This window comes from Lasioglossum baleicum, chromosome 12, assembly GCF_051020765.1.
Source record: "Lasioglossum baleicum chromosome 12, iyLasBale1, whole genome shotgun sequence".
Lineage (NCBI taxonomy): Eukaryota > Metazoa > Arthropoda > Insecta > Hymenoptera > Halictidae > Lasioglossum > Lasioglossum baleicum.
Window position 1 is genome coordinate 15,341,884 of NC_134940.1, and position 23,719 is coordinate 15,365,602.

Below are 23,719 nucleotides of genomic sequence, written 5' to 3' on the forward strand. Positions count from 1 at the left end.
CAACGTAGGTATATAAAACAATTTGATAATCAGGTTACACGGCTAAGATAATAAATAAAACAATTAAAAAATGAACATTGTCTCACGAATATGTAGTGTAAAATCATGCTTCAAAATTAATTTTGTATTTTCGACACAACGATGTTTTCCAAAATAAAATTTGCCCACGAACGATTATTGTACGATTCGAATAATTATTTATATGGGAATATGTATACGAGCGAAAAAGTTCAGTGATGTATTGAGTTCAAAGGAACACTCGCGTAAACGGCTCGAACTTTTCGAATGCAACGACACTGATACGAAAGAAAAGGAGAAAGTTTTCCTCGTTGTGAAATATATCCTGAAGAACAATAAATCCTTAAAGGGGCATGGAAGAAAAGACTGCTTAACATCCGAAGGAAAAGTTTGACCGGGGCGAGAACTTTTCTTTCCAAAGAAAAGTCAACAAACTCTACGAGGATGAAGACGATATACTTCTTTACGATATTAGTGTTTTCATCGACGGTTACGAGTTCCTTTACTGATTTTTTACGGAACGTGTTTCACTTGGCAAAGGTGAGTATTTTTCACAAAAATATTCGTGTTGACTGCAAAGTTTTTATTTCCTACACTTACACGTATATCAAACATTGTTTCTTTAATACCTGAGCTCCAAATTATTTGCATCGAGGCTTTTATGCATTTCAGTAAAATACATACATTTAAAATGAATTTAAAAAATGAATTTAAAATAAAAGCCCTACACCGTCCGCGTCTCATAAGATGGTACTCGAAAGAAATGCGAAAGGAGTTCGCAAAGAATCCGTCTGATTCAAACCTGTGCTGGGAAGAGAACCTTACTACTTCGGGAGAACTGTAAACTTATAACTTTTCAATAAAAGCTGTCAAATAAATAACACTAAGTAAGCCTACCTCTAGTTTTATTTTGCAATTATTGAAATTATAAAGATACTGTCATAAGAAATAATTTAACAAATACCTTTATTAGCACAATCGCGGAGAGTCTAAATAACTTAAATCTTGTCATTTTTATAAGGCAACACTCGCGTGCCTGTTACTTTTATAGCTCGGTACGTTTATTGTTAATATTAATCTATTGATAGCAGAAAAACCGTTTATACCATTCCTCAAATTATTATTATATGCAGATTATTATATTGCAAAATCTTTTGCTAACAATAGTAATTTAATGAAGCAGAATTGTATAACATACTTTCTAATGGAAAGGAAAAGTTGAGAACTGTCATATCATATACAATAGTTCACTATAAAATACGTCCGGTCTTCTACTCGGTCAGCAATCTGCTTTTGATTTGGTATGAATTTTGCACCAAAAGGTACCCGAAATTTTCCCTACCCCTAGTTTTCACGCTGCCTTTTGTTGGCAAAGCACGATTGAAAACATTTCGTCATAATCTGCTCGAGCAGATTTTGCCGGCCGGGTAAACATATATACAGGGTGACAAGAAATAACGGAATTAATCATTTCTTATTATAATTCTGTCAAATTGACGAATTTTGCAAAACCAACTAATAACAACTATAACATGGACCTTTAGTATTCATATATTTAAGAAGTTTCGAAATGGCCACCCTTTGCGCCGATAGAGAGGCTCAAACGTGTCTTGAAATTTTCGGCAATGGGCCGCAGCTCTTCTGGCGTCATTCGGTCCCACTCCTGGTACAGAGATTTTTTCAATGACTCCAAATTTTTATGGGGCCGAGCACAGGCCCTGGCCTCCAAAATCAACCACACGCTGCAGTCCATCGGGTTGAGATTCGGTGAGTACGGCGGCCATTCCACAGATGTGATGAAACCTGGAAAATGGGCTTTGCACCACTCCTGAGTCGTTTTCGCCCCGTGGACCGGCGCGGAATCCTGCTGTAACGTCCATTCCGGATCGCCGAGGTGCTGTTGGGCCCACAGAAGTACGACGGCTTCGAGAATGTCCCGTCGATACGCTTCTTGGTTGATTTTGACCCCTTGATCCGCGAAAACCATAGCAAATCCCATTTTCCAGGTTTCATCACATCTGCGGAATGGCCGCCGTACTCACCGGATTTCAACTCTATGAACTCCAACGTTTGGTCGATTTTGGAGGCCAGGGCCTGTGCTCAGCCCCATAAAAGTTTCGAGTCGCTGAAAAAATCTCTGCGCCTGATGTGGGACCGAATGACGCCAGAAGAGCTGCGGCCCATAGCCGAAAATTTCAAAACACGTTTGAGCCTCTGAATCGGCTCACAGGGTGGCCACTTCGAAACTTCTTAAATATATGAATACTAAAGGTCCATGTTATAGTTGTTATTATTTGGTTTTTCAAAATTCGTCGATTTGACAGAATTATAATAAGAAATGTTTAACTCCGTTATTTCTTGTCACCCTGTGGCAGCAGAAAATGCTTGATTTTTTATCGACATTCCTATTTTCTTTCTAACAAGAATATATCAAATTGTTATGGTGTGCGTGCCCTTCCCTTTCGGACAACTCGCGAGCGATAGCACCCTCCGAGGAGCAGAACATACTAGGCGACAGTTGGGCAAAAAAATCCTTCAATTGAAAAATCCGAATCAAAATTTGTCGACCGTTCCGTACAGCTTCTCTGACGCAACCATTTTATTTAAATAAAAATTTTTGCCCAACTCTGGACGCAACTAACGTGCTGCTCGAAACAGTGGTGAGATTAAAAATAATAACGTATCTACATACAATAAAACAAAAAGACTGAATTAAAAAGGAAGAAGTGTGTTGTATTCTTGTAATAATGTATATTATGATGACGAGGTAGTGAAGTTTTGGGGTAGTTATATTGGCGGGAAAGTACAGTAGGACCGCGATTAACCGGATTCCGATTATAAACAAATATGATTATGTTGTGAAGGAAAATAAATTTTCAAAAATCAAAAATATACTTTGGAATATAATGTACATTTTAATTATTTCCTCGGATCTCGATTATCCATCGGGCCTTAATTTATCCGGGCTGTTTGTCTCCCGATCAACCCGATTAATCGAGGTCCTGCCCAAGGTCCTGTACCGATATTTTACGGCGTGTTCATGGTTCCCCGTTTTATCGAGAATATTACTTTACCGAGGCTAAAATGCGCGAGAAATCTTGCACAATATTTCACCAGTGGTTCGAAAGCCAAACACGTGTGAAGACACGAACAAGAACGCGAGCGCGGACGCGACAGAAAGACTCGAAGTCAGCGAATCGACCCTCTTATCACAACAAACTAAACGAAGAAACGCTCTTCGCTTGTTGGTGTCGGACAGCGCGAAAAAATGGCAAGCGAATAATACCGCAGTGCTCTTGATGTCCGAACAAACATTAATAAAACAGTGTTCATGAATTAAACATAAATAGAATTAATTGAACTAAAATAAAATAAAATTAACGTTAATGAAAACATGTTTCAATATTAACAGAAAGTAGTTTCATTACAAACACTTCAATTATGATTGTTACCGTCTCGAGGACGATGTGGTCATGAATATTTGGATACAAGTGAAAGTGACACTGACAAATTGAACACATCATCATCGGCTAATTTGGTAACCCGGCTGACGAGTAGGAAAGTTGTCCGTAGAGATCGCTCGAAAAAAAATGGTTTAGCATGCGGCGACTGAAACTATGCGAAGAACTGAACGTGATTCGGAAGCTAATTTCAATGCCGTTAATCGGGTGGTTTGCAATTCCCCTATTTTAACATTGTCCATTCACAAAAATCTGTGCCCCTTCGATGATTATTTATCGCCGACATCGTATAATTTTTCATAATGAAAGTGTTCTTAATCGAGAGTGATGATTTATTAAAAAGATGGGTTTCACATTAGGCTACTTTACCCCATAGAAGATTCAATAAGAATGCATACATATAATGGATCCAAGAAATATGTATTCTTGTAAAGAATATAAAGTTTCCACATAAAAAATAGTTAATGACCTTGATACGTCCTCTACGCGTCAACCTGAAAAAAACTGTTAACGTCAGAATGCTCTCGATATCATTCAACCCTACGTGTGAACCATTTTCCGCTACGAATAATAATAGTCGTGTAAGTCGAAGTGGTAATATGGGGTAACCCACCCTGTATAAATGAGAAAAAGAGTACAAAATCGAGCATTTGTTTGACCAGCAGCAATTTTATTAAGTACCAGCAAAATATTTGTATAAATACTTCCCATTTTGTCCGTGTCGTACCGTTTAGATTGACCTAACTGACACCGAGACGAAACCTAACGGGTTAACGCAACCTTACTGTCGCTGTTACATCAAACCGGAAGGACGGCTAAACTAGACGATCGAAAAGAAAAGTGCTTTGCATGCCGGACAATTGGAGAAAGGCCAGAACTTTTCTTTTCGTTTAACTGCCGAGTAGGAAGATTCTGTCTTACTTTGGCTAAACATGAGTTCCACACAAAATTAAAATAACTTGTTTTCGTGCACAAATGATTACCTAACCGACCTTAACCGATTTCAACCGCTTCGTAAATGAATACAATATTTTAACCGAATGCTGTAGAAATGACATTTCATGTATTCCCACTGTCTCGAAATTTTGAATAATATTTAAAAACTAATATTGGGTTGGCAAGAAAGCAATTTCGGTATTTTAAGGTGAAGTAAAACCAAATTTTTGTTTTTTTATTCAAGCGATGAACTTTAATCAATAAAATATTTTCTTATTCATTTGTTTTGGCAAAAGATCATCGAACAAAATGGAAAATATCTTATTTATGAAAGTTCATTGCTTGAATAAAAAAAAAAATTAGGCTCTATTTCACCTTAAAATACCGAAATTACTTTCTTGCCAACCCAATATATCTAGAGTGATGAGAAAAACACAGAGAAAAGGCAAGTATGTATCACACACATCGCTACAAATTTTCACATACAGCTGGAATACTGAAATCTACCAGAAAAATTTGCAACTCGTAATGGTTGGGCTCTGATAATAATTTCAACGTATGTCGGAATTTGGCGTAGTCGCAGAAATAAATTATTCATTTATTTATACGAGACGGTATTTAAGTCAAGTCATGATAGAATACAAATGAAAGAAAGCAGAAGCAGTTACGTGCTTTGTATGCCAAATTCGTATTCTTTATTGATCAGTAGAGGTTGTGACAAAACATAGCGGTGTACCGGACGCGGAATCCCGATGCCGGAAGCATGCATGCTTTGAAAGTTTCATGATTTTCGCGGAATACTTTAAGCAAAACAATAGTCGGATTAAAGTCTTTTCCTTTTACTTTTTGCAACAATCATAAACCTGAAACAACAACAAGCACATTTTGTCACGATTTTACATATCGATAACAAATCCAAAGGTCTTCCGAATGTTTCCATGCTTAAAAATCAATAAACAATACAAATAATCATTCTTTCGCAACGCTGATCTACACACAATAAATAATAAACACCTCGAAACAAACGCGAGTAGTGCATTATTTGTCGTGACGCTAATTCATCAAATTCGATATAGAAAACTCCCGTTGCACTTTAATTTCTTTATACACGCAATTCTAAGAGGGAAGCAATGGCTGCGAGTAATCAGGGGCAGTCACACCGGCTGTGAGTAATCAGGGGCAGCCACACCGGCTGCGAGTATTCAGGGGCAGTCACACTGGCTGCGAGTAATCAGGGGCAGCCACACGGGCTGCGATTGCTCAGGTGCAGTAGTCGTATCAAAGTGCAGTGCGGCAATTCATTAATCGCAATTCTAAAAGGCGGGGTAATCTACTCACGTCCTCTCCCACTTGAATACAGCACGACTCGTTGCGTCTCGATCTCGGTTATCGATATCGTCTTTGAATCGATGGATTCTTTTCCCTCGGGCACTGTGACAGAATGGACAAATTCGTTAATTTCAATCGACCAATTGTCAAAGGCTACATCCGAATTAATAGGAAATAAAAAATTCAAGTTGAATATAAAATAGATAAATTATAATTCAAACTAAAATTAAATAAGCTAGATTTCTAATGTACGATCAAACACAAACAACAAATTCGATTAAATTCAATCGATCAACCGTCAAAAATAAATCATTCAAGTTCAATGTAAAATCAAAATTATTAAACTAGATTTCTTGCACGATAAAGCATAAATAAATAGCATATTTGATTGTATAAATTAAATTATATATAACCCGATCTCGGCGCTTATCTCCGAATTGCATTATTTCAGGATGACACGGACAAAAAGGGGATTGTTTATCCACATGTGTACAGTGGAATAAGGAGTCAACCTGAAATTCCAGAGCATATTCCTTTCCCCTGCAATGTTACATATGGAAGGTAGGTTTACAATAAGTTTTTCAAATGTCTACTATAAGTAACTTTTATGCATGATTATTGACACGAATTGATTATACATGAGTTATGATACTCGATTCTCACTAATATTCTCATCTAGTTCACCAGTTGGTAGAATCGGTAGAATCGGTATTTCACAGAGGTGGGCATTATTTATTATATATAAAAAATTAGTCAAATAAGTTTTGGATAAAATATACCTTATCTCTTGTTTGTTATTCGAGATCGGATGTAGCGCAAAACTTTGCAGCTGTAATACCTCTCGAATAAAAGTTACGAATAAACTATAGGTGACGAATGAACTTCCTATGAGAATATCTCACAGATAAATTATGTTGAATATATTCTTCTCAGCAAAATAAGTACGAATAAAAACTAACTTTCGGTTATCTTTCCTTAAAAATTTTAAATAAAAAATTGCCCATCTCTGTTATTTTAGATCATGCGACACGAAACAGCAGTCTGTGATATCAGCACCGACGAGATACTGTTCTCGTCGGTGATATCAGTTCCACAATATTAGTTCCGACCGATAAGGTAGGATGTGACACAGAAATTTCAAGGGGGCTGTAGAAGATCTAGATTCTAGATCTAGAGCCCCGCGGACATGAGACAAAAAAATACATTAGGTCAGAGGTAATTGGTTCACTCCTATACCTCGTCTGTGATGCAATATCTATACTGTCCATATATAAACAATATAAACAATGTAATCTAGTAGAACATGACAATTGTTATTTGAACTTCTCCAGCTGTTATATTTCCTTTCGATCTCAAAAATATAAAGATTAATTTTTATATCAGTGTTCCACATGTAAGCAAAATAAACATCAACCGAGGTTTGAAATGCTATTATAAAAAGGCCATGTAAATAAAATGTATGTGAAAGTAATTGATAAAGTTGACATTATTTAATTTTATCTTCAGGTCTCGTTCTGCCCCTGAAAGCGTGCATCGTTTAAGACCAGGCGACATAGATATTGTAGGTGGTTTAGGCGACTCATTGGTTGCCGGAAGTGGTGCTTTAGAAGAGTTCGCAATTGGAACATTTATAGAAGCCCGCGGAGTCAGCTGGTGTGTAGGTGGGCAAGGTGATTGGAGGCGATTCTTAACCGTTCCTAATTTATTAAAGGTATTACGTATATTAGACCTGTAATCAGCATGAAATTTCCTTATGCGGAATAATAATTCAACTTAATGTCTGTAATTTCTACACTTTACATCTAGACGTTTCTTCTTTGCTAGCTGTATCTATAGACCGATCTTTACATCACATATCATTTCTTATTGTGGAGAACGGGGCAAGACTGTAAATTCGACAGTTTCTTAAAATAAAGATGTAACTATTGCAATTCAGATATTCACGATATTAAAGAGTATTTAGGGCAATGCTGATACTCTGCAGAACACGATAAACATAACTGGACTTCAAAGAAAGCAATAATAATCGAAAGAGAACTTTCCTCCACCGAAAAAAAATGATTTTTGCAAGGGTAACAATAACAACCTTGAATGTATTTTCTCTGACTACTTGTTTCCTGTATCGACAGAAGGATGGATCTTATTGTTAGTCGTTTAGAATATCAAGATTAGGTTCGAAATAATTTATGAAATGAAAACTTCTTTGGGCGCACCGCGTACACAATTGCTGGTCAGTGAATGAGTCTGATCCGTCACGCTCCGAGGTGAAACGCAATTCGAGTAAACTCGGGGGAGCCAAGTTTAGTCGAGCAAGTGAGAAACAGACATAATGTGTGCAATCACTATAGAAGTTTTCACTTCGGTCGTGCGGTCTTATGCGCACAGTATTGGTCTGTTTTTTCTTCCCCTTTCTCCATTACTACCCTTAGTCTTGTTTTACAACAACTGATCCACCTTTAAAACAAAACTTGCTTGGATATTCATTTCTCGATTTGTTGAAATTATTATTATCAATTGTCATGATAGATGTTCAATCCCAACTTGTCTGGGTACTCGACGGGTACAGGTGAATTTATTTCGGCGAAGGCCAAATTGAATGTTGCTTTTCCTGTCGCGGCTACGGAAGACGCATTGCAGCAAGCTCGCATTCTTGTTCAAAGGATCAAAAGCGACCCGAAAGTTGATTTTAAACGACACTGGAAGGTACTGTAAATTAAAAGTTCGGTTAATTATCTCCTACGATTAAAATTGATTAAAAAAGTGTTAGTTACTTCAATAGATAGAAATTGTAATAGATCGCAATCAATTAATAAAATTTCTTGGAGAGAAGCATTTCAAATTTCGCCTAAAATAATAAAAATCGGTCATTTATGTTCGCGAAAAAATGATCACAGCCGAATAAAATATTTTTCTATTTTGCAGCTTATCACTATCTTTTTCGGTGCAAATGACATATGTTCTGCGCAGTGCTATAGTCCTATGCAGTTTTCACCTGTCCGTTACGCTCTGCATTTACGAAGGGCATTGGATTTTTTGAAAATTGCTTTGCCTCGTACTCTAGTCAACCTTGTGCCAGTTATAGGTAATTAATTATAACGCACGGGAACACTTTTACGAACTAAATGTCAATATTTTGTTTAGTTACTACAGTAAAGTCTTGATCTAATTGTAAGCCGGACGTAGCTGTACGATCTTAGTAAGTGCGCAGACCCACAGATCAGGCTTAGATCAAGACTTTTTACCACATAGCATATATCTGTTTATAAAAAGTTATTGATCAGGTAATAGATAAAATTTGTTTGACTGAGGTGTCAAGGGAAAAAGTTAATTTCCTGTAGAATATTGTGAAATCGTTCGAATCAAACCAACACGTATTAACGATAAAAGATTATTTAAAAACAAGTCTATCATCATTACGTGTAAGATTCCTAAAAAACTTATAAAACTGTTCCGCTGTAATGCGACAAGTTGCACGAAAACTTCTTCAGCTTTTTCTTATTAGATACGATAGACTGGTTTAGTATTACACGTGCGAGACAGATTAAACTTCATTGTGAATTCTCTAGAAGTGATGCGATGGCAATTATAGCAATTGTCGGCTGTAAATCATTTTAAACTCTTGCATTTGCCCGGTCAGAATGTGACGCGTGACTTTACACAAAAATTCAAACCTAAATAACATCTACTCAAACTACTTCAGAAACTTGTCAAGCAATAAGCGTTGCATACCCGAGATAAAATATTTTATTTGATGCAATTCTTAACATATTATTTAGGGATAGTAAATAATAATACTAAGTTTAATTTCCCAACCTCTCGGCAACGAAAAGGGCCTCGGTTTACAATCATTTCTCCATAACGTCAGTGTTCTTCCATAACGGAATAATAAACTATTAAGTAAAGTAGCGTGAACGTGAATTATGTTTTTTAGTAGAACTATCAATTTTTGTGCAGACGTCACAGTATCCATTAGAGTTCCTCGAACTGCTATGTGTAGTATCTTGCATCCTTTGTATTGTGCTTGCATGCATAGAGGAGGTCAACCAAGTATTACAGCTTCTAAAATGGCGCAGCTTTACCAACAAGCAGTGGAATCTATGATAGACTCAGGAAGGTAAGATTGTATGAAAAAAATATACAAAATTATTTTTATAAATCTAATGTAGATTCTGCAGCAGTGCAACACACATAAACACACATAACTTTTAGCAAAATAAAATTTATCGATGAAAGTCAGCACTATTTCAAACATACTCTGCTAATGAATAACAATTTAAGTTGCCTGCATTTATTCTGGTAGAATTTCTTAGTCGTTCACGTTCTTTATCGACAAAATTAAAGTGTTGTCTCGATTCTAGAGTTTTTGTACTTATTGACGAATAGTGAATTAACTAATTAGTTGATCATGACATTTTGACCAGACATTGCGTAATATTATCGTCAATATGTTATGTTTCCACTCATATAAAAAGAATACACGGCAATCGCATTAATTAATGTTGCATTCCGTTTCGGAGTAAAATGAAATATCAAATGGATAAAAAGTGAAGATAGAACCTTAAAGATCAGTCTTGTTATCTTAAAATAATGTACAGGGTGATTCTCCTGAGTGTGCCACCTAAATTAAATTTAAACTATTTGGTATATGAAAAGAAATGGTTGAAACAAAAGTTATGTGAATGTTGTTTGAAATATCGATCGCAAGGTTATAAAAGTTATGTGGTTTCAAGAGTAAAACATATCAATTTTACATACAGTGGGTAACGAAAGTATTCGAACGCCCTTTAAGACAGAATAACTTTCTTATAATTGCATCAAACAACCTGATTTTTTATAATCAATTAGAAGTATTGGTTTATGAAATGATATGCAAGAAAGATTCTCCAAAAAATTATAATTTACAAGGTTACATGCAAAAATAAAAAAGGCATCTTTTAAAACGTTTTTATTAGGGCCTCAAAGAAAATTTAAAATATATGTTTTGTAGATCTATGTTAGTTATACACATGCTGAAAATTTCATCAAAATCAATTAGCATACACACGAGCTAGAAGCGATTACATATCTCTTATACATATAATAGTAATATAAAATATGTTAACATGAGACTTAATTTAAATCTTGATTAATAAAGAAAACATATGAAATTTGTTTATTTAATCTATTAGCTAATTCATATAATATTTTGTATATTTAAGCAATGTAAAGTTAAGAAAATCAGCTTAATTATTTTTATATAATATTACTTTATATAATAAACTTTAATAGTTTCGTCATATAACAAATTATTTTTTTATGCATTTTTAAATAATATTTATGAAGTGTAAATAGATAAAAGTTTGTAATCTGACAATGACGTATGCACAGAATGCAACATCTAAATAAAGGTTACAATAATTATTATAAAATTGGAGATATAAGTATACATATACATACTATGGGTTATCAAATAAGTTCGTTCTGTTTTTTAGAGTGGAATAAATCATGAAAACCGAACGAACTTATTTGCCAACCCAATGTTAAGATTGCAGTTCCCTACGTTTCTCAATTGAATGCCATTTCGAGGTCACCGTATTCACGTCACTGAACTCGACACGAGGCACTAGGTCATACTGTTGAGATGTACAATTAAAGAAGACAGTAATGAGACTTTTAGTGACGTTGAAGATCACCTCAAACAGAAGATCTATTTATGTTATCGTATTTGCTCTAATGAGGAATATGATTATTTCCTGTTTCGACATTATCTTCTGTCTGCAATCTTAATAGAGATAAATAAGTGTTTTTGCTATAAGTTAAGTGCACGTCTGTATGCCACGTGTCGGCAGAAAATAGTACAAAGATGTCATTTGCAATAATCGAAGAACATTTCTTTCCCTATGTTTATTAATGCAGATATAAACTTTCAGGTACGATAAATCACTAGACTTTACAGTGGTCTTACAACCATTTATGAAATTGTTCAATGCTCCAAACGCGAATCCAAGTAAAGCATCACCAATCGATCCTACTTTGGTCACGTATGATTGCTTTCATTTTAGCCAAAAGGGCCACGCATTAGGTAAGGTAACAAGTAATAATATTAATGTACATTAAATAAAAATACATACAATAAATAAAACTGATGTAACCAAAATTTCGAACATTTTTATGAGCATTAATTCATTTATTGCTAAACATCAGACAAATTCTAGAGAAGAGACAACGTTTTTACGTTTGTTTACAAAAACATATGGAAAAAATGAAAGTGAAAACATTCGATAATATATGAACGGATATTATGGAAATGCATATTACTGATGATAACGATCATAAGAATTCAGTATTGTGAATTTTAAAACGTGTCTTATCTTTATTCGAAAAATTAGGTAAATCAATCTGAGGGTCGACCACTAAATCTGTCGAATTTAACCAGTTAGTCAGCATGCATGAAATGTGCATAATGTGGCAAGTAAAAGATAGTGAATCACAAAAATAACTTTACTGTAATTCAGTTTCAGAGTGATGAATTATTTCCGACAAACATAACAAGTATTTAGTAGAACAATTAATAGTTCTCACAAAATATTGTTTAAATGTTGGGAAATACAACCAGTCTCTACGCATCTACATTTTTTATTGACATATTCGTTGAATGAACTCTAGATAATTAATTATTATTGGTTCGACGTGTTGCGTTTTTATTTACACACGTTCGCATGTTTTCACTCAACTCGACGTGTATTTGTTCTGGTCGTTCAGACGTTCACACATTTACACTAGCCTTTGCACGAGTCTTTGCTCTTTTGTTTTTCCACCTTTCTAATAGCGAGTTCTTCTGTTCTTTATGCAAATATTTTCCCTAGTTTCCATGTCAATTTGTACTACGTCTTACGACATATTTAAAGTGTCTGTTTGTTGCATTTCTCTTCTGTTATTTTACTTTCTTTTCATATACAATATTTATGAGCATTGTTAAGAAACAAAACGTAAAAATTTCAGCATAAATGTTTAGTAATGATTCAGTAATTATGTTAGAAAATTATAAAATTTATTCATTGGTGAAATTAGCCCTTGTGTGTCAATTGTGTGTGTGTGTAGTTTTGTAATTATATATTATTAATTATTCATATGACTTGATTCTATTGGTTTAATTTTTCTGCTGTTTTAGGAGCTAATCTTTTATGGAACAACATGTTCGAACCAGTGGGAAAGAAAACGGATTTTGGACTACCAGAAATATTTGAGAGAGTATTATGTCCAACAGAGAAAGTGCCATATATTTTTACAAATGTCAATTCAAAATATTTCAAAATGACTGGTAGGCAGGATGGTATTACACCCAGATAGTTCACAAAAGTATGCTAGTAATATCAATAATGTAATTTGTGATATTCATTGCAAACGGAAAATCCCACGCCAATGGAAATCTTTCTGACTGAAATTCCTAACAATTATTACATTGTAAAAAACTACACAGACCTGAAATTGTTACAAAATATGTCTATCAATGTAATCGTATTGTAAATAGAAAACAGAAACGATGGAATAAATAAATATTTTCTGTTCTCCTTTTTAGAACTTATTTAAACGTATGATATTTCTCATATTTCATTAATCAAATTCTAGTAATAGGTGTTAGTATTAAGAGTTATTCAATTATTGAGTATTATATATTAAATATTAATTTTAAAGTAATAATTTGAGCATGATTAGTAAGAATTAATCTAGTAAATTATCGCCATCTTTAAGTTACTTCTACCTCTTTCAAATATTACAAATAGTAAATTACCAATTTTGTACGTGTCTAATAAACTTTATAATTTTTTACAAGTACGCTTTTCGGATAGTTATAAACATATTTATATTTCCTAAGAATATATCTTATTAGAATGATACTGAAAGTAATTCTACCTGCTAGAAGGTTATTCATTAAATTTTGTAACTCGTCGTGTCTCATGCATTTACAAATACCAAAAATACAAAATTTGCAATATACTTTGGAATAGTGATACTTATTGAAATACAACTGTTATTAACACTAAACCTACCGAGCCTCAAAGGTAACTAGTACATGTATTCTTATAAAAATGACAAGATTAATTTTTTTTTATTTAGACTATATAATCATTTCTTATGAAAGTATTGTTATTATTTCAATAAATGTAATATGTGGTAGATTTAGTGTTAAAGAATGCCTCTATTACACTTGCTCTACTTTTCTAATATTATCTATTTGTGAACAAATGAGTATAAAATGTAAAGTGACCACGAAATAATGAGAACGTTGACCGACATAAAAATGAATGCCGGAAATATCCGTGTAAGATCGTATAAATAAGTAATGCGCTCGGTGAAAGGCAGAAATGTCGAGGATGTCTGCATACTTTCAAACGTGTTTCCGGACATTTCTGGGCTGCGACCTTAAATCTCATGAACAGATACATATAATCTCACGGATCCTATAACCAGTATTTAAAAGGTAGTGGGGGAAGTGATATTGGTGAGAAAGTACCGGAACAATCTGTTCCGGACAAAGAAACTCAAGGACGCGTTACAGAATATACATATGTATTACTTACAAGAATACACATGTTCTACATTCATTTTTCACAATTATAAAAAATTTTTCTAAAAATTTTGCAGGATGACCAAGATACACTATTTTATCTAGAATTTTACTTTACTAGCCAATAACTCCTCGCTGTCTGTAACCTCTAATTTGTCAAGCTCTCGCGGAAGATTGAAAACAAAATCGAAGACGATCAATTTAATCAAGCCTTATATCAAGTATAATTTTCCACTTTATTTACTCAAACAGGATAGTGTTACGACTTGTTCGTCTTTTTCTATTAATTTAGGAAGAAAGTTATGCATTGAGTCGTATAGAAAGTATACTGAAAGCAGTTCATTGCCTTTCTATTATGAGAAAAAATCGTGTACCACAATTCTGCGAACGGTAATATCATTGTAAATTAACAAATTTATTTACGGGTCTTCAGAAGAATATGCAGCGTCATTGTCGTAGAGCGTATTCATTTTCCTGACCTTGCGTCAAATACATTGTGATGCATAACCATGTATCTGTGGTTGCAAGGAAAAACGCCGCATGTCACAATTTCAAAAAATTTCAGTTTATGCATTAATTGAGATTTATAGCATAGGATTTACGTCTTTATCAGAAAAAAAAGTCATGAAAATAAATTCGGAAGGCTGAAAAACATAATGCAATTGAACCGATGTGCTACGGCAAAGCATTAGCGATCAAAACTTTAGACGGCAATATCTCGAAAGTGAAATTATGTGACACGCGGCGTTCTTCCTGACAACCACAGATATAAGCACCGCTACAATTTTCAAGAGTTTCGAATATTCATGTAACCGAATGTAAACAGAAGCATCTCTGTAATGTCAACAACGGTAGAATGAAAAATGTGAAACTGGTTTAATCGGTTAACGTTAAGCAAATACGATACATACGTAAATTGATTTCCGAATGAATTAATGATTGATTAATTTAAACGGAGAGCAAGTGACGCGTGTGTGAAATTACAGTGCAGGATTTACATCACTTTCTGACGTAATAGAGCTGACTCCACATAAATGCTCCTAGCGGTTTACGCACATATGGCCTAAGGCAGGCCAATTCTGTTTCTCCACTGATAGAAACAGAAGATGTTTATTCCTATATGTGGTTGTTAGATATTATCAATTCTTTCTAGTGAATTATCAAGTGTTTGCAAAGAGAATTCATCGGCCATAATAGTATTCGTGTTATGTCGTGATGATTATTAGTAGACTGCGGATTTTATGCATTTATGACAAAAATGGACACGTACAATTTAAAGCAGTGGACATGTTAAAAATATTTAAGGACATCAACGTATTAGTTTCAGCTTAAAAGGATAATTAAAAGAAGAATACAACTTTTATTTGGCTCCTGTGTCCTGGAATCAATGCAAACATTTTCTATTTTGCATAAAGATCCGCAGTCTAATTATTAACATAGACTTGAGTGGCTATAGTTTGCCACTTGTGGGAAACCTCGATCCAAATTCCGGCATATTATTGCTTTCTTTCAATTTTTCAATTGCACGTGGCAATTTCATTTAAATTGTACATTACCTCAAATTAGTATTCCAATGGAAAAAAGAAACAAAACTGCACGTGTTCTCAAATGCCTCGTGTGGTGCATATCGTTAGAATTGTAATTTAATTTACACCATTCGCTGATACAGTAATATTCGAATACTTAAATCAGCGCCATTTTGGCTGTAAGTGTGTGAGAAATATTAATGTGTTAAATACCCAATTAATAGAAAATTTGCTTTTATTAAAATATAAATAAAACGATTTGATTTTTATTGAAAATAAAAAATATGTACCTTTATTTAAAATATATTGTATACATATATACATATATTCTTAAGGGGCGGCAATTTGTAACCGCTAGAGCGGGCGCTGCATAAATAGACTCGAAAAGGCGGATTTTATGCATCCATGATAACAATGTGCAGAAGATGGCATTAATTCCAGTTGTTATTACCGCAAAATCCGAGTATATCTTGAAGGCTGACACTTCGGACGTCATTTCCTGCCTTGTAGTGCTTTCTAATCATTCAAGTATTTTTTTGTCATCGCATCAAATATGCAAAATCAAAGTACACACGCGTTTCCATCACCTTTTGCTTTTTTATTACCGCAAGGGTAATAATGCAGCGCGCGAAAGAAAAAGTCATTTTTCTGTTTAACGAGAGGATAATGTGAAAAATCGCAATAAAACAAAATGTCATGGAACTTATTGCAAACGGTATCAAATTGGTTTTCATTTTCCCTTGAGAAAACGAAACGACTTTCCGAACGATATAATAGTTACGAACACGAGACCTGAAGTTTAATTCGCTCGTATGAAAATGTGCATACGTTGTGCGCACGAGTCCGTATATTTTGCATACATTCATGCAGATTTTACGGATTTACACGTGGTTTCTGATCTATATACGAAATTCATCAATTTTTTACTCATTTACGACATACATTTTCAGAATTTCCGCAGTATGTACAACGTCATCTTCAACTGGGTCAATTCGGAGCTAAAGACGAATTTTATACGTCACAGAACAAAAAAAATGTAAAACACTGTAAATATTCACACAAAGATATGAGCTGAGATTTTGAGAAGGGGTGAGGAGCAGGGAGCGAACCCCTAAATATAAAATTTCAGAAGCTCAACAAAGACGTTTTCGAGTTTACCTGTTACATATAATTTCTCGTTATGTATACTAATAATAATTATTATCTCTGACGATTCTCGCATTCGACAATTTAACATTAGATATTAGATATCTCGGATTATACGGGGTGGCGCAAAATGATCTTTATGGTTTGAATTCTTCAAAACTCTTTTATTTCAACATTCTTTCAATTTTTTGTTTCAGAATGTTGTAAACGAGACTTCTAGAAAGATATACAACAGAACAACAAACAAAAATCGTCGAATTTTATTTCGAAAACCAGGGGTCAATTGTTTTGACGCAGCGTGCCCATCGTCGATATTCGTCCATCAAAAATTAAACTATTGTTTGATAATTTAGTCTATCCGGTAACGCACACAACTGAAGTATAAAGTTAAAGCAAATCTGTATGGTTCTTTAATGGGAATTCATTATTGATCCATTACAGTATGTCACATGCAAAGGTAATTCAATCGGGCGCACATTCTAGATGTCCTTGTAGAAGAACATCGCGTTGATATTGTGCAAACTATCGATTGCATAATATCCAGGGGCAAAAAAATATTGCCCACGAGAAAGATAATTTTCTGAAAATAAGCGGATAAATTTGTACATACGAAACGCAGTTTCTTCGTCGGCTAGAGATTACGATATATGTAATTACGATTAATCTTTCTCTCTCTCTCGAGGAAAATAATAAGTGCTAAAATGATATGAGGTCGTTAAAAGTTCTTACTTGAGAAGAATAATTACTGTCTATCTAAAAGCTTCTTAAAATATATAATTATAAAATTAACTATTCCAGTATCAACTTACAATTAGCTTCAATATCTTTTTATTACAATACTTTTTACATTCAAGTAGCTTCCTCAGAAAATGTTCTCGTTTCTGACACAGTCTTAGTATAATAACTATTACATTATTTTAATTTTCTAAAATTCATTATTTCGCTCACAGTCGAATTTTTTTATATTGACCTTTACTCAATTTAAAAATAGAATCTATGGGTTTATAAGAATATATCTTTCTATGAATATTCCTTTATGTCGATCGTAGATAATGCAAATAAACAATTTAATGATTTCGGCGCCACAGGTTCGATCAAACATTACTCACTAAGCAATTTTTCAATTTAAATTGTAAATTAAAAAGCAAAAACTTATTATATAACTTAAAAGGAGAGGTTAAAATTATACAATAAATTAGTAAATGTATTATGAAATTTAAGAGAAAATTTAATACGAGTATAAATTAGTAAATTTATATAAAATTTAAAATTGAGGGGCAATTTTTAATTATAGTATAAATTAGTGAAATTAAATTTATGTGAAAGATTTAATATTAGAATGTAAATTAGTAAATTTATTATATAATTTAAAAGGAGAGGTTAAAATTATAGAATAAATTAATTATGAAATTTAAGGGGAAAATTGAATATGAGAATAAATTAGTAAATTTATATAACAACGGTTTTGTTGAACAATTATTATAGTTTACAATATTTTACATACGCAAATTTTCTCCTGAAAATGGTCCAACTTAAATTGCAAAATTGCTTAGCGAGTAATATTTGATCGAACCTGTGGCGCCGAAATCATTAAATTGTTTATATCCTTCTATATTCGAATTTATTTTTTCGGTTGTTTATTGTAGCGACCACATTTGGTCCACGTAATGTTTACAAAGTTTATATTTATAAGAGATCTACGTGAATTATATAAGAACAATAATAGTAGTAGTGTCAGTATCTGTTAAATATTTCTACATAAAGATTTATCTAGCGTCAATATATGTGTAAGTACGTGTTAGGTGAGTCAGGTCACAGTGGGTGCCGGGGGCACGGCAACAAGCGTTTGTTCGCGTCACTTATTAGGCCAGCTGACGACGCTGAGAAAAGTTCTCACACGCGGAGTTCTTCAAACGCAATAGTTTTTACTGGTACAAAGCAGTTCACGCTGTAACTAGAGCACGCGGCTAAATGATAACGCTTACTATAAATATTACTTTATTCTCATATTCTTTTGCTTTTGATTCCTGCAGTGTTTAATGGTCGAATCATTTTAGTTAATGTATTTATGACATTGGTAACAAACTTTATTCATTAATATAAGAAAACACTGGAAAATTGATACAATGAAAATAGTACAGTTACTTTAAATATTTTTTTCGGGCGTCTCCTTTATTTATTATAATATAAATATGAATATTACAATTTTGTATTGTGCATAGTCTCCATTTTTTGACTGTGTCTACTAGTTTCTTATTATATCAGCAATGAGAAACTGTTTTTAGAGAAATTCCTCCAAGTCATAATTGCTGTCCACTCCACTACCATGTTATTAGGTCGGAAAGAAAGTTCTTACGGTTTTTGTTATTTTGATTTTATAATAAAAACCGCAGGAACTTTCTTTCCAACCTAACAAGTTTGAAATGATAGACGTGAGGTGGACAGTTATTATGATTTCAGCTATCCTCGTCATCTTTTCTCATTCGATTCGTTTAGCGATTCAAACTTTATCAGCAACATCTTCAACGTAAACTTCTTGATTACCTAGCTGCTTTTTTCATAAACTTTTTCTAATAGGTATTTGAATAAGGCGTCATGCATTTTTTAGATCAGCATCATTACCAATTTCAATTGCAATTCACTTTGCTTTAACTAGTGTATATTATGGGCAATTTTTAAGATAATTTCTTGGATGTCACGTTTGGATCCAGTAACTCAATTTTTTATTACAGACCATTATGCTTAACATACGAGACAACATTGTAGAATATATATAAATATATGAGATAACTGAAATCAATTCAAACTGCAACTGATTACAATATACATATGTAATGTGGACAATAACATGACTTACAGTTAAGTGATTTAAGATAACATTTAAACCCGTTATCATTTTCATTACTACATCTGTTATCATAATTATCGGAATGCCGACCATACAAACCGCGAAATCTACTGTTTACATTGTGGACGAAAACAGCTTTATCAATTCCCTATAGATCACATAAAAAATAATATATTATTTCTAGAGGTGTGCGAGAATATTCGGGAATTCCCGAATTTTTTCGGGATTCTCGGGGGTGTTCGGGTGTCCCGTGAATTTTTTCGGGATTTTTGATACTGTACCCGGTCTCATACACCCCTAAAGATAAACATTGTTTATACATCTGGAAGTAAGAATTACTTTGTGTAGAAATCCCGAAAACATCCGGGAGTTCATTTCATCACATTCATAACACATTATTGATTAAGCTCTTGCACTATATTTTCAATTTCCTATGAAAATGTCAAAGTTAGTCGCAGTGATATAGTTATAAATAGACAACATGTCACCTTTTCTATTGGCACTGAACCTGATAAGAACGAAGTACGAATGAATGAACAAGGCCATGCGTAAACCCTTAAAGAACTCAATGTCTAATTAATTAAATTAAATCATCAACGATCTGAATATCTATTTGAACTTCTGCTCAACTAAAGCATTATAAAGGAGAAAAATAATTAGTTGCTCTGATCACACATAAATAATTTCAAAAGATTTGAAAATTAAAATTTTTATATGATATAATATAACAAGTGCAAGGAATCCCTTTTTTCTATTCAAGCAAAAAGTGCTATAATAAGTCGCAATTCATACAACATAACTTGATACGTAATATAAATACCAGGTAATATTTATAAATGTCTATTGAAATACGTGCACTGTGATATTTAATTGAATGTACATAAGAGAATGCATTACTAAATAATTTCGTAATATCAACATAATTGCTATAAATTATATAATTATATATATTTTTTAAACAACAATTGATATTAACAGTAAAAAAGTTCGACAAATTTATATATTATATTATAATATATTAGAAGAATTTAAACAGTTCGATAGATAACGAATTCGAAGAGGTCTGAGGAAGGTGTGGTAGGAAGGTGTCGATTAATCGATTCATATACGGTAAAGTCGCAATATTACAAAAAATCGTAGCAATTATCTAATTATCGTGACGAAAAAAATTGTCTGGCGTGCTATATGATCAATGCATCAGCCACTGCCCTTTATAAATATGTAGTTCCATATTCATGGAAACATAAGGTCGTCTGAGGAGTCTGGTATTTCTTTTTTACTCGAAAGACATTTGCACTGATTAATTTATAATGTAGTCAGTTGTTTTTTTTTTACATCTCTTCCATTGTTTCAACGTCAAAGAAATTAATTATTGGTAGACCGCATACGTTAGAAAATATTATTATGAAATGATTGAATGATATTCAATTGTATCATGACACAGGGTGTCCCAAAAATGTTGTACTTCCTTGAAAGTGGTGATTCCCGAGGTCACTTCAATCAATGATTTCCTTTACGAAGATGTTCTCCGCTTTGTTAAGCAGTAATTAACGAAAAACGCGGACCAATCAGAGCGCGTCTACAGTGTACGCATTCCGGCTCGGCTAACGCCATTGCCCCGCTTCTGCTATAACCGCGCTCCGATTGGTCCACGTTTTTCATTAATAACTAAATAACTAGACTGCGAATTTTATGCATTTACACCAAAAATTGGTACATACAATTTAAAGCAGTGCACATATTTTAAACATTTAAGACCCTCAACGTATTCGTTTCAATTTAATAAAATAATTAAAACAAAAAAGAAGTTTTTATTTAGCCTCTCTGTCTTGGAATCGACGCAGACATATTTTATTTTGATATTAATTACTTAAAATGATCTCGGAAATCACCGTACTGCATTCTACTCGGTGTTTAAACATTCACAAATTTTTCATATTTGATAGAGACCATTTTTATTAAGACCAGAGCATTTGTTTATTCAGAAAAATGTACAGAACAGAAACTATTTATTGTACAAAATGAATTTTACACGATTAATTGAATCGATGAGTTTTTTAAAGAATGTTATTCATGTTAACGTTATTTAATTTTTTCATTCACGTGCGCACATGTTACCGGAAAAATCATAAATTGCATTTTCTCTGAATATATGAACTAGGAAGTAAGATGTTCTTACATATAGGCAGACGTTGTTGTTATATAAACAAGACTGTTCACAAAAAAAGCAGTAAAACTCGGCAATCATCTTAAGATGCATTTTTGTAGGACTTTCGAAGAATTGATTACGCAATACAGCCGTCGCGTCGCGAAAGAAAACATTTGATCTAACATTAAGTGGTCATAAACGTACAAAATCAGACGATTCGACGTAACCATTTACGTATAGGATATATTTGTACGTACAATTGTTGCGAAGCATTTATCCAGTTCTACAAGAATATGGAAAAACCTAGACGAGCGTAAGTTGTTTCTTTAAGACGCATGAAAAATGATGTCGTCAATTGTCATGCAATCTTAAAGTATGACATCTCAGATTTTCGTTCTTATTTTTAGCGAGAATTGTGTATTGACGGACGATGAACAAGCAATTTTTATATTCGTCTTGGAAATCTTTCAATGGAAATGAGATGTTGACATTTGCATACATTTTGAAGGATAAACTTTCATAGTAAAATTAATGGAAAATGTTGAAGAAGAAAAATAACAATTCTTCTAAATTGGGAATTATTAAATGATAGCTAATCCTCTTTTTATCATTCATGTTCTAACTTGGTTATATAATTACACGAATCTATTTTTGTCGTTTAAACGAGCAGCCAGAGTCGCCATATTAAGACATTATTTGTCCAAGCTCTACCTTCCCCTTTTACGACGCTATTCCCTACGCCAATGGCCAGTAAACTCATTAGTTAAAAGATCCAAATATCAGCCGTACAACGATTTAGATTTCTTTACAAGAATAGACTGTGGATCTTTAAGCATTTATAGCAAAATTGAGTAGATTCAAAATTGTTAGAAAATTTTTTTAATTGAAGATGTCAATATACATATGATTTCTCCTCTATTCAAATCATTAAGCCTGGGACACCCTGCATAGAATCGAAAACATAACAGTAATCGTAATCGAGGAGATAATTTCAGGTCTTCGTAACAGTTATTCAAGATTAAGGTTCTGCATAACTGTTTTATGTTTTTAAGCAAATCTATTAATAGGAAAGCTATAAATTCGTCTATACTTACTATACATGTATTTATAAATTTCTTAATTGATTAATTTAGCCGACAATCATTTCGTTTTCCTACATAATAATCTCAATCATAGTTTGAAAATCAATATTTATCTAATCATAATTTTAATTTTATAATTAGTTACTGAATATTTTCAAATATATTACGTTTACATACTGCGCAGATTCTGTCAATTTTACGGCAGTAAAATAAAACTCTATTCAGCAATTCGAGAGAGAACAATAAAAAATAAAAATAAATTATTTATTAGTGTCTACCTTATTTTTCAAACTGATAATAATTATTTCTTGCTTATGTAACAGCTCTATATGTTACTATAATTTTTTAGACATTGATATGAATGATATTCGACTCAGTTGTTTCAAGTAATGCGAAATTAATATTAAACTAATGTACGAGGTACATATTTCGTGTAATAGAATAAGGAGATGGAGATTCAAGGAAAAAGATCACACTCTGAAATAATTTCGAAATAAATATATTTCATCTTACGCAGACTCAGTGCAAAACAAATAAATTAATGGGTACATTCGCTGTGCGGAGTACATGTATACGTATGTATGTGGTCGTATATGATGTATTAGTATACACGTATACTAACATGATGCTTAATACTGATTTACTGACTAGTAACATAGCATTTACAACATGCAAC

At 33.2% G+C, this 23,719-nt stretch overlaps 2 protein-coding genes across 3 annotated transcripts in view; one reads left to right on the top strand and one right to left on the bottom strand.

The window, feature by feature from the left end:
- LOC143213990 (uncharacterized) overlaps positions 1-23,719 on the bottom strand; it is a 63,285-nt gene that overhangs the window by 22,512 nt on the left and 17,054 nt on the right. For both annotated transcript variants that reach the window (XM_076434444.1, XM_076434445.1), the window contains exon 3: positions 5,754-5,846. In XM_076434444.1, coding sequence (XP_076290559.1) covers positions 5,754-5,846 — 93 coding nt within the window. The remainder of the gene's footprint in view (positions 1-5,753; positions 5,847-23,719) is intronic.
- Positions 424-13,283, top strand: LOC143213979 (phospholipase B1, membrane-associated). Its single transcript, XM_076434410.1, has 8 exons — positions 424-558; positions 6,196-6,305; positions 7,251-7,455; positions 8,271-8,447; positions 8,667-8,826; positions 9,699-9,858; positions 11,654-11,805; positions 12,895-13,283. Exons 1-8 carry the CDS (start codon positions 463-465, stop codon positions 13,071-13,073), a joined length of 1,239 nt encoding a protein of 412 aa, XP_076290525.1. The 5' UTR covers positions 424-462; the 3' UTR covers positions 13,074-13,283.